General features: G+C 38.1%; 2 protein-coding genes across 4 annotated transcripts; one reads left to right on the forward strand and one right to left on the reverse strand.

Moving 5' to 3' along the window:
* Positions 1-252: 252 nt before the first annotated feature.
* On the reverse strand, positions 253-8,464 carry LOC6644581 (protein suppressor of sable). Of its 3 annotated transcripts, none has more exons than XM_047011678.1 (6): positions 8,446-8,464; positions 5,911-6,299; positions 5,566-5,837; positions 3,308-4,818; positions 3,105-3,244; positions 253-3,031 (listed from the first exon to the last, which is right to left on the reverse strand). In XM_047011678.1, exons 2-6 carry the CDS (start codon positions 6,206-6,208, stop codon positions 873-875), a joined length of 4,380 nt encoding a protein of 1,459 aa, XP_046867634.1. In that variant the 5' UTR covers positions 6,209-6,299; positions 8,446-8,464; the 3' UTR covers positions 253-872. The 3 variants fall into 3 exon arrangements, with proteins under 3 accessions (XP_046867634.1, XP_046867635.1, XP_023032679.2); XM_047011679.1 differs by lacking the exon at positions 8,446-8,464 and adding an exon at positions 8,203-8,404 and having other exon boundaries at positions 3,105-3,241; XM_023176911.2 differs by lacking the exon at positions 8,446-8,464 and adding an exon at positions 8,203-8,404.
* A 1,417-nt stretch (positions 8,465-9,881) lies between these two features.
* LOC6644580 (caspase-8) lies at positions 9,882-12,014 on the forward strand. The gene is made up of 5 exons (XM_002067438.3): positions 9,882-10,098; positions 10,168-10,983; positions 11,081-11,437; positions 11,505-11,659; positions 11,729-12,014. The coding sequence occupies exons 1-5, from the start codon at positions 10,003-10,005 to the stop codon at positions 11,865-11,867; spliced, it is 1,563 nt and encodes a 520-aa protein (XP_002067474.1). The 5' UTR covers positions 9,882-10,002; the 3' UTR covers positions 11,868-12,014.
* The last annotated feature ends 37 nt before the right edge of the window (positions 12,015-12,051 follow it).

Raw genomic sequence — 12,051 nt, forward strand, 5'->3', positions numbered from 1 at the left:
ACATTTCAAAATTATATAGTGAGGGAGGAATGAGGAATGAAATTTAGATGCATACCTTATTCAATTACTATAATATGAAATATAGGATTATGAATCAAGACTTGGTGGTCAATTAAAGCTTCAGATGAATGGTCTACATAGATATTTATATTGTTTGTACCTTTATCCATTTAGTTGGGATATTTACCAAATGCAAATTCGAGAATTGAAACTAAATTTGAATCTTAGAACGAACGAGAATCTCTTCTTATATCTGTGTAATAATACTAATATACCATAAGTTTTATTTGTTTCTTGTTGTATATCTAAACAAATTGTTGTTTTTTTGTTGTAATACAATTCACAATTGAATTTAACCTACTTAATTCTCTTTCTCTTAGTTAAAAAGTCGTACAAAAAAATATTTTCTTTTTTCGCTGTTGCTTCGAAAAAACAAAAAAAAAAAGTCGTGTTCCTAAACTAAGAAAAACCGTAATGTAGGAATAAATATATATTTATATGTATATGCGTATATATCTATAATAAAAACATACAGATGTATATATCTGTATACTCTCATATTGTATAATAACAGTCAAGGCCCGGGGCAGAAGACGAAAACAGATAAACATATTTCTTTGTTTCTTTCTTTTTTTTTCCTTCGGATCAAATTGTAAGAGTGGTTGAGTGGGGAGGAGGTGGGAAAATTGAAATAGGGGCATAACATAACATATAGTGGACAGCAAGGAGGAGGGATATTGGGTCGATCAGCAGTTCTGATAAAGAGGGGCCAGTTCTTTAGTTGTTTTTGGGCATGATCATGTGCATCATCATTATCATCATCAATCAAATCATCAGCATTATTTGTCGAAAAAAGTTTGGGGATTTTGTTTTTAGATATTATTACGATGATTACGTGGACCATTGCCACGCTGATTCCGATTGTTACCACCGCCAGAGAAGTGATGATGTCCCCCACCCCCATTGCCGCCTCCATTACCACCAGGTCCTCCTCCATTGTTATTGAAATTCTTATAGGGCATGCCCCCGCCCCCGCCCCCGTTATTCATAAAGGGCATGCCCATGCCCATGTTGCCTCCATTACCACCGCCTCCACCTGAAAATGGATTAAACAGATTATTGTTATTATTGCCCAATGGCATCCCGCCTCCAACTCCTCCGCCGCCGTTTCCTCCTCCTCCGCCGCCATTTCCACCTCCCGGCCCCATACCCAATAGTCTGGGCCTGGATGGTGGTGGTTGATTAAACACCACTGTCGGCGGTGGCATACCCATTTGCATGATTAGGCCACCACCAGGTGCATTACCACACATATTCGGTGGTGGTTGCCGCAACATTTGTACCATATTCGGTGGCGGTTGCGATAAATTTGGTAATATCAATGATGACGCCGCCGCTGATGACACTCCTTGCGTTGGTAAATCTTCGGGCAACTGGACAACCTGGCCCATGTCATCGATATAGATATACAGCTTGGCAAAGATCTGCTGCAATGTCGAATTGTTCACAATGAAATTCAAATCAAAGATCTTATTATTTCCCTCCTGTTGATGGAATTTCTTGAGTTCGGTGAAAACCAGAGCCAATTGCTGATTGACCATGATTTTGTTATTACTGCCCAGATTCTTATACCAATTGGAGCTCTGCATTAGATTTCGTATCTCGAGAATTTGTTTGCTTCCGCCGCTGGGATTCGTTTGAGATGTGGATGAGGAATTTGTTGATATTGAACTAGATGAATTCGAGGAAGAGTTTGAAGTATTTGCCGTATTTGATGATGCATTAAGATGGGCTCGCCTAGGATCTCTCCGGGGATCGGTGCGTACTTGTGGCTCTGGTGCAAGATTTGGTGGCGGTATTCCCATTGTCGGTGGCGGCACATTCATGGCCGGTAAAACCATTTTTGTGCTACTCGAAAACACTTGGCTGGTGGCAGACGATGATGTTGTTGTTGTCGATGATGATGATGGAGGTGGTGATGTGGGTGTGGTATCACGTGCCATTGGCGACATTATAACCGAATCTGGCGATGAGATGGTATTGCCAGAACCTCGTCCGGCTGAATCACTGTTTGTTAGCAAGTTGGCACTAGCACCACCGCCACCACTAGCACCACTTCCACATGAACCGTCTGCTGTCAGTTCGGTCAGACCCAAAATTCGTCGAACTCGAGGATCGCGCAACTCTCGCTGCTCCTTATGGGCTGCACTTAAACGCAATTGTACATAATTCGGCTCTTCGACATCCACCTCCTGGAGCTGCCAACGCAGGGGAGTGTGCGAGAAGATTGCTGCATCAATTTCAGTAGCTGGCATATAATGTTTCATTGGCTCAAAGGGTAATCGCATATCAATATCACGTTCGGAATTCGATGCTTGATCATTGGCCTTCTGTAGGGCCGCCAATTGTTGCTCAGCCTTGGTGGAATCAAAATCATACATGGATGTTCGGGCATAAAGTGGAGATGATTGTTGTGTCCCACCAGATTTAAATGTTGGCGTCTCTAGAGGTGGCAAAGACATTTCATCCAATTGTTGCGGTGACTGTGAACCCGGCTCTGGTGTTGGTGTCGGTGTTGGTGTCATCGATCTTGAATTTGAATTGGAGTTCTCATTGGGCTGATCATCTCCAATATCGCCCTGATGGGCCTTGAATGGATTACGTATTATATCACGATAAAAAGCAGCACGAGCCTCGGGATCAGGTTGCTTTTCACCAAAGAGTATTCGACTAAATAGGCTGGAACTAGTGGAAGGAGCAGCAGCAGCACCAGTGCCATCATCGCCGTCTTTATTGGCCTTTTTATCATCATCCGCAGTCTCCGCAGCCTGATGCTCTGGTGCCTTATTAGCTCCTCCTCCGATCATATTGCTCATAAAACTGGGCAAATCGAACACAGATGGCAATGGCGGCGTTTCATTATCTATTTGTTCTGGTTTCGTTGATTTCACTTTTGGTTCTTCCTCGGCAGCAGACTCATCATTGCCATCATCAATGACCAATTGTTCATCATCATCCCGATCATCATCCACTGTACGAAACAATAAAAAAAGAAAACAAATTTAAAAAAAAAGTAAGTTTAAATAATATAAAAATAAACTTACGCGGATCATTGGCTGAGAAATTAACATGGGCATCCTTTAAGTATTGTGTATAATCGACCATTATAAAGCCATTGCTATTGGAATTGCTGTTTGCCTCAGTTGTTTCCGATTTCGCTGGTGGATTAATACTACTACTACTACTATAAGAGAGAGAAAATCAATGAAGAAATGTTTAAAAACATTTAAACAATTTGTTGACTTACCTATTTGTTGTTGAAGTGGTTGTTGTTGTTGTTGTTAACGCCTTTGATTCGGTTGGTTTTGCCGCTTCGGCCTTTTGTTGAATTTCGCCTATTTCGTTTAGGGTTAGACCCACTTCAGTTAACTGGCCAAAGGGAACTTCAAGCATCTGCTCTAGATTGGTTATGCCCAGCTTATTCAATTTGGCCATGTGCTCGGCACTCAATACGTTTGTGAGATTCACCAAATCCAGATGAGGAGGAAGAGACTTTGATCCTGCAGCAGCAGCAGCAGCAGTAGTAGCAGGCGGAAGATTTGATGAACCGGTGACGATATCAGCTGCAGGAGAATTGCTAGATCGCGTTGTTGTGCTTGTTGCTGCTGTTGTTGTTGTTGTTGCTGTTGCTCCTGTTGCACCCGCTGCTGCAGCTGCTTTGGCCGCTGTCTTTTCAGCCCAACGAGATTTACGTTTCTTTTCCGTTTTCGATTCATTTATCTGTGGTCGATTTATAACCATATCGAGTAGTGATGGAATTATTTGTCCTCCGGCTAATTGTTGTTGCAATTGCTGACCCGCTGCTGTATTGTTTAATTGATTAGCTACTCCCTCTAATGATGACCCACCCAGGGGAGAAGTGGACAATAGTTGCTGCTGCTGCTGAAGTTGTTGCTGAAGCTGCTGCTGTTGTTGGTCCTGCTGCCCCTGATCCCCTGGTCGTCGCCGACCTATACCCGCACTGGCCATTGTTGTCCAGGAATTGTCTCGTCCATATTGTTCGCACAGTTGTTCATGTCTGCGTGTCATTTGGGCCAAAGCCACATCTCGACCGATACGCTTAAAATCACCCAGAATCTCTTTAGGTGCCGTTTCCATATGCTTTAGGAGAATATTTCGCAATTGCTCGGACAGCGGCTCACCATGATGGAACAGACAATCCTCACCGGCATAGCATTCCATGCCCAAATAGTAGTATTTACAGGGGAACTCCTTGTGCATGTACGAGCACTTGTCTCGCTTGGCACAACAATCCATTAGATAGAACTTACATAGCTCCAATTTACGTGGCTCAGTTCGCATCATTTTCTCATTGTTCATGGGTCCATCCCCAGAATCACGACGGTTCCGTTTATTACTTCCGGCACCACCAGCTGCATTACCCCCGCCAGCATCATGACGTCGATCCTGATCACGATCTCTGCGCTTTCTTCCACTGTTTCCGCTGCGTTGGTTATCCTTATCACGATCATGGCGCTGGCGTCGCCTTTGATTCATCCCACCACCAGCCATATCATCATCCGAATACGAATCATAGCTGCTATAATAATCTTGAAGAGAATCGTATCCTCCAGCAGCCCCAGGACCATTATCGCCGCCCATATATGGATTTCCAGGCACAGTAGCCCCACCTGGCGGTGGACTACCACCTCGTACATTCATCATCTCATACTCATCCATATCCATTTCATCACTAGCAGCGCCACCGGCAGCGGCACCACCAGGCGTCTCCTCCTCGTCATCATGTCGAGCGCGTTTCTGCAATTAATGCAAATAAGAGAATTTCGTTTAATGATTGGCTTACTATTACTTTTTGGAAGGAGGTGCACAAGATTAGAAACAAACGAGATCTGCATATAAACTTTACAAGTCCTCGTCGAAAATTTGTTGGCTCAAACTCTTAAAGCAGCCAAGGACTAGGTATTAATACAGACGGATATAGCTAGATCGACATTTGTACAAGTCTATTGAATATGTATCAATTAATTGGTTAACTTTTAAGGACTATATTCTTACAGATAATTATATTCTTCAGATGTAGTATCCTATTCTTTACTAAATTAAAAACAATTCATTCAAGTTGACTCTAGGCCAAGACTAATCATCGAATCTTCTTTGTTTATAAAAATATCAATTATTATAAAGCATAAAATTTTACTATGATTCACATTCTGGTTTCGATTTAATGTACAAAGAAATTAGCTTTCGTTTGATTTATATGATCACCTGCTGACTGTCATCATTCGCATCATCATCATCTAAACGGCTATTCAGCCAATCACCCATGACCAGGCGAAAATATCAAACTAAATCAAAGATCTAACATGTATAATGTGTATATATAGAGAAACAAATGTTAAATTAGTCAAGGTTAATTGATCAGGGAAACGGAATAACACATTAACTTTGTCACACCCATCGAAAACATTGCAAGAGAAGTGAGAAAATTTGAGTGAAGTTGTTTCGTATTTGCAGGTGACACCTGGAGGGTGAGGGTGTTCTCACCTGATGATCTTTGTCCTTTTTCTGTTTTCGCTCGCGTTCCTTTTTACGTTTGCGTCTACGACTATTTCGACTTGCCGTCTGCTGTTGAAGATATTGTCCAGATTCACCATCATCGCCGACGCCCACGCCGCCGCCTCCAACATCATTTGGATCTCGTCCACCAGCGCTGGTGCTATTATTGTACATGGATCGCATTTTGGGCATAGGTGGCTCAATGCCACGCTTCTTTAAAGCATTGGCAATAGCATTCTCAATGCTAACAGCATGATCATCTAGATGGAAACACAAAATGTGCGGTTTTCTTGTTTAGGAATGGCTTTTTTGAAGAGTTTAGAGTAGTTTTACCTTCAAGTGGACGGGGCTTTTTCGTCTTAATAGTGTTGTTTGAACCCTCACCCGATTGGCCAAGGAATACAACATCATCGTCCTTGGATTTATCAATATTTTGATTTAATGATTCTATTCCCACAAATTGCACATCTTCATCGGCCGATTTTGGTTGCTTTTGTTGTTGTTGATGCTGCTGTTGCAGAGGCAACGACTGTTGCACAACAACCTCATCATCGTCATCATCATCGATCTCACCATCCTCAAGATCTTCGTCCAGATCAATACATGGCGTCTTGGCCGCAGTCGATGACATTTTTATTTCTTGTTTTCTACTTTCGTATAGTTTAGCTTTCTTTGTTTTTGTTAATACTAAAGCCTAGCTAAAGATGATTTATGAATGGGATCTGGAAAACAAAAAACATTGATGGCGTAAGTTGATGAAAAAGTTCTACTATAATCAGCAATGTTTTAAACAATTAAAACTTTATAGACAAGTTTCAAGATTCGAAAATAAATAAAATATTAATTAGGTAACAATTCCATTCGGTAGGCAGTCTTAGAATCTTATCCAAAACTTAATTATCATGTTCATGAAGCTAAAAACCAAACTAAACCAAATCTTAAAATTCGTAACATCATAAATTCATTGAAACTATCAACAATTTGACCATAAAAGCAATGTAATTACTTATAAACGTTTTTCCACAATTTGAGGTCTATTCGTTTTGTCGTCAATTGAAAATATACAATTAAATTCAATAAATATTTTGAAACTATTTTTAAAAAAGGATGAAAACGGAATTTTCTCGATATTTCCATCAATTTCTTAGTTTCTAATAGGGGAAAAAATGTTTTTTGAAAATAATCCAAACATGTCCAAATTTTAGTAAATTCTAGGCCAAACGTAAAATTTGCAAATTATTTATAACAAAACTTTTTAGTTTGTAGGGTACAAATAATTCGACCAAAAAATTGAACTTTCAAGAAGAAAACCTTGTAACGGTAACTGGCCTATGTATAAATATATATGTATGTATGTTGTAGGAATTAGGTGGAATAGTTTCAATTAATGAAAGAAAAAATAAAAAACTTTGTTTTGTCAATTATTTACAAACGACAAACAACGCACACGCACACTCACAAACCATACACATACATATGCAACATACAGTCTGTGTAGGAGAGAGAGAGAGAGAGAGAGCGAACTAGCAGCAATATAATGTGCATATTCATTGTGACATTCGGCTTAACTCTGCTTATCATGTTGTCTCACTTGCGCCAACGTTGCTGCTTCCTGACTTACATACATATGTATGTATGTATAGTCTTGTGTGATGTATAGGTGGGCAACGGCCACGCATGTATGAATGATGTAGAAAGCAAAAAACGAAGCAGACATCATATTGTATGCAACATGTACATAAATGTACATTAATTATGATTAGCACTTGAAACTTCTAATTCTTAATAATTAAATTTAAAGCTGCGTGAGTGTGTGTGAAAGCAGTTGCGCATGTATGTACGAATACATACGCGCGTACACGCAAATGTATATATGTATGTATGTACATACATACATACATACGTTTATCTGTATGTATGTAAGCGCCAGGGAAGGGCAAACAATTTTAACAAAAAACTAAGCATGAAAATTGTATAATTTTTCATGTTGCTGTTGTTCTTGTTGTTGGCGCTTTCTTTGACCTAAAACAAAAATAATACGCATTTGCATATGTATGTACATATGTAAAATAGGCATGTACATACATACATACATACTGAACATGGCCAATTTAATAATTTGTTTTTTGGATTTTTGCTTTTCTCTTACGTTCTTTAGGCGTGACTTTGTGGGTTATGAAACATTTATGTATAACTTTTTTTGTTGTCATTTGCTTTTTGTTAATTTTTTGTTTATAAACATTGCCGTTCGTTTGGATTGTTTCATTAAATTTTCCTGTTTGCTCGGTAGTTTTAACGATTTCGCATTTTCTTTTTGTTTTTCCTGTTTTCTTTCGGTTGGTGTTTCGTAGAAATCCGCTGCTTACATAAATGGAATTGGTACAGTTTGTATGTGTATGTATGAATATACATATGTACATACATATGCACACATACACATCTATATGTATTATTATGTACATAACATGTTTATATAGCGCTGCAGTACATGCAGTTTGTGCATACATATGCATACATACATACATACATAACTTATACACAAATATATAGTAATATCTGTGCATATTTTGAATATAAAATATAATTAGCAAAATAATTTTGATGTATTACTCTCTATACATGTACATTTTTGTATATATATGATCTCTCTTGCTCTGTCTCTGTCTTTCTTTCTGCTCGGCCCTGGCCTTCTGTATATCTGTCTGTCTCCCTTTCTCTGTTACGCTCATAGACAGAATACAATATACAAATATACATTAAATATAATTAAAACTTCTCCGTTCAACATGAAAGCGTGTGAACAGTTCAACAATTTTAACTTTGAATGAAAAAAAAGGGAAAAATGAAACACGAAAAAACAATAACAACCTGAGTTCGCTACGAACCACCCGAAGCCACATCGAACCACCCCGAAACCACCGAAATTAACCGAAACCACAACGAACTCCTTGCAACCACGTCGAACTCGAGCCATTTAAGTCGAACATGCAACAAAAGAGTGAAACATCGAGCAATTGATGCCAACGTCATACGAATGAGGCCAACCGCAACCATTGATCCCAACCAATGAGGCGAACCGCAACCGATGAGCCGAATATTCACCGTAAAGAGAACCATTTTGGCCGTGAAGGGAAAATATTCGCCGTGAAGAAAAAAGATTCGCCGCCATTAGGTCGAATTTCGCCTGAATGAAAATAAAATATCCGGCGAACTCCCGGCGGAATATTCATTTTGACTGGACGAATTAATAAATTAATTAAGAGAACGAATTGAAGAGAGTCTATTGTACATGGGTGTAGGGCGAGGGGACTTTGTGAAAATTTGCGAAAATGTTGTTTATACTGTTTAAAAACTTACTGTTGAATTCGCTGCTCCAAATTGTATTCTTGCTCATTTTCGTTCTCATTGAGACTAATAATGAGGCCAATAATGAGAATGAATTTCTCGATCTCTTTGCGAGTTCGATTATTTTTTCGATTTCGATTATTTCGCCGGACATAATACTAATTAATAATAACTACTGATTGAATTTATTTTTTCCTAAAAACCGTTAAATACAAGTTGTTCTCCGCCCCTTTCTCTCTTTTATTTGTATTGAAATATACCTATATAGAGCCACGCAATATCGTTGGCACTATCGCTGAATCGCTGAAAAAGGGGAAAACCCGTTAAGAAAACCATAGATACCTAAAATTTGAAAGACACGCAGAAAGAGGTTGGGTGCACTTTGTGAGAAAGACAATTGCATATATGTATGTAGAAAATTTGGTTAGTTTCAAAATTTGGATATTGTTAATAAACACATTATAAATAAAACTTTGCATGTATATAAATTTCATACCATGTAACTGGTTTACCTTTAATCACCTTTTATTTTGCTATATATTATCAACAATAATTTGCTGCTCTTTGCTTTTAGTTGTTTTCCTATATATGCTTGATACATTTATGAAGTATACAGAGAATTGAGGATGCATGAAATTTATTTTATGCCTACTTTGATATATAAATATCAGGATGTTTCCATTCCAAAAAAGTGAGCATCTCTATCCAATGAAATTTGCGATATTGGCCACCACTAAAAACAACGAGGAATTAACCTATAAGCAAAAGACGAACATCAAATTGACATCTTACTTTTTAATTTAATTTAAATTTATAAGGAAAGAACAAACATAAAAGTAGCAATATATTTTATATATGTTTTCTATTTACTAATGTTTTTTTAGAATATAACAAAATTTACATAAATCAATCGTATTGAAAATACCGCGTAACATCGATGTTTTTCCAGCTCTATGAACAGCTGATGGTCAGTGTTGCCAGAGTATATATCGAAAAGATATCGGTGTTTTTCCTCTAAAAGAATGTTTATTGAGGATCGATCGTCAAAATCTTAAAGAAAGTGTTATTCCCCCGCTTATTATGACGTTCCCTTTGAAAAATTTTCTAATCCATATGCGAAGTATTGATGTCCTTGATCTACCCTATTTGGAACGTGATCTTAATTTCAATCAAAAAGTAAGATATTTCTTTATTCGCCTATCTTAAGAGATAATCATATTAATCTGTGCGTTTCTATTTGATCAGGTGAGCCTAGCTTTCCTTTTATTCGGCGATCAATTTTCAAATGGAGCGTATATACTGCAAAAACTATTAGCTCTTGCCCGTCACCATGAAATAGAAAGGCGCCAGCATGATAGCGATATATTGAGTCAATATGCCAAGACAAATCCTGAATTTTGGCGTGAACATCTTATTGAATCACTATGCATAATTCAAGCTCGTCGAGTATTGCGCAAACTAGGATTCAATTGGGCGGAGCTACGAGCGCATTATCTACCACAGATCATTGAGATAACCCTGCATATCCATCCGCTATTGAAGGCCCTGTATGTGATCTGTGAACAGCTGACGGAGCATCAAAGTGGTCGACTCGTACTGGACATCACTGACATGTTGGCCCGTCGTCTTGGTCCAAACAATATGGGTGATCCGTTCCGTTTCTACGATTTCAAATATTTAGAAATATTTCTGCTGGACTGGATCTGTCGAAGATTTCTTCAACTTGGCGATATTAATGCCAAGGGTAGCAATGTTGAAATATTGATTGAGTATTTCAAATCAAAAGATATGTCTGTCCAAGCCAAATTACTAATAGACACCATTAATGCTAATGCTGGCAACACGCCAGAAGATTCAAAGCCATCTGCACCTCCACCTCCCCCCGTTGTTAAGTGTGAAAAAGATACAGCAGAGGATAATAAGGAACGCCAAGACATACCAAAAACTCAGTTGCCAACCTCAGATCTAACCCCAGCTCTACACTTGACTAGTAGAAACGCTGGCATTGCTCTAATCATAAATCAGCAATCCTTTCACCAAAACGTCGATGAAAGTCTTAAGGTACAAATATACCTCTAAATGGGCTATAACTATTGCATGCCATCTCCCTCTATCTTATGCATATAACATTTATATATATATTTTTCTTTTTAAATAGCACCTATTGCCATTTAAGACACTTAGAAGTCGTATGGGCACCGATGTGGATAAACAGAAACTGGATAATGTATTCTCATCGTTGGGCTATCAAGTTGAGGCACATGATAATAAGGATCATCTCGAAATGATCTCATTAATACGACACGCCTGTGAACGGTCTATGTTACCTGATTCCCTAATTGTTTGCATACTTTCGCATGGCTTCGAAGGAGCTGTGTATGCAACCAATAGTATACCATTAAAAATCATTGATATCGAAAATATAATATGTGCCAATGATAATCTTAAAGATAAACCTAAATTTTTAATAATACAAGCGTGCCAGCAAAAGGACACAATGAATAATGGCAAAATGGTGAAATACATGACATCGAGTTAATTAAACGATGATTCTTAATTCACATTCTCTTTTTCCTTTCCAGTTTGAAATGGAAACCCGCATCAATTTACCAAATCAACATATTAACATGTTATTGGCCATGTCAACAGTTCCTGGTTTTTCAGCTCAGCGTCATACTGTACAGGGTAGTTGGTTTATACAATGTCTATGCGAGGCAATTGAACAGCATGGAGACAGGTTAATATTCTCATTATCTTACATTAACTTTCGTATGTTTGAATTTTTTTGGTTCCTCTTGCTTTTTAGTAAACATGTTGGCGATATTTTAACAATTATGATCAATAAAGTTTCACAAAAATGTGGCAATAAGGGTGAGACAATGGTACCCAAAATCTCTGGCTCATTGAAGGAAAGTGTATTTTTGCCCAGACGTCAAATAAAGTAGCTTTCCGTACGATATATATGACCACTTTTACTTGGTCACTATTTTGTATATATTATTATGTTATTTAATTATTGTACAAAGTAGTATTCACAATTATAGAATTATATATTATTTGTATTTATATTTTGTATATGTAAACTTTTTATACAAACCTTTACACGACAATAAACACTTTATTCGAAAA

This window comes from Drosophila willistoni, assembly GCF_018902025.1.
Source record: "Drosophila willistoni isolate 14030-0811.24 chromosome XL unlocalized genomic scaffold, UCI_dwil_1.1 Seg142, whole genome shotgun sequence".
Lineage (NCBI taxonomy): Eukaryota > Metazoa > Arthropoda > Insecta > Diptera > Drosophilidae > Drosophila > Drosophila willistoni.

What these genes read in the sequence shown, in the direction of transcription:
- LOC6644580 (XM_002067438.3), top strand. Translation starts at nt 10,003, where the DNA reads ATGACGTTCCCTTTGAAAAATTTTCTAATCCATATGCGAAGTATTGAT. An exon ending in ATCTTAATTTCAATCAAAAA is followed by an intron (nt 10,099 to 10,167) that starts GTAAGATATTTC and finishes CTATTTGATCAG; the next exon opens with GTGAGCCTAGCTTTCCTTTT. An exon ending in ATTGAACAGCATGGAGACAG is followed by an intron (nt 11,660 to 11,728) that starts GTTAATATTCTC and finishes CTTGCTTTTTAG; the next exon opens with TAAACATGTTGGCGATATTT.
- LOC6644581 (XM_047011678.1), bottom strand. Translation starts at nt 6,208, where the DNA reads ATGTCATCGACTGCGGCCAAGACGCCATGTATTGATCTGGACGAAGAT. An exon ending in AAAGCCCCGTCCACTTGAAG is followed by an intron (nt 5,838 to 5,910) that starts GTAAAACTACTC and finishes GTTTCCATCTAG; the next exon opens with ATGATCATGCTGTTAGCATT. An exon ending in TTTCTCAGCCAATGATCCGC is followed by an intron (nt 3,032 to 3,104) that starts GTAAGTTTATTT and finishes TGTTTCGTACAG; the next exon opens with TGGATGATGATCGGGATGAT.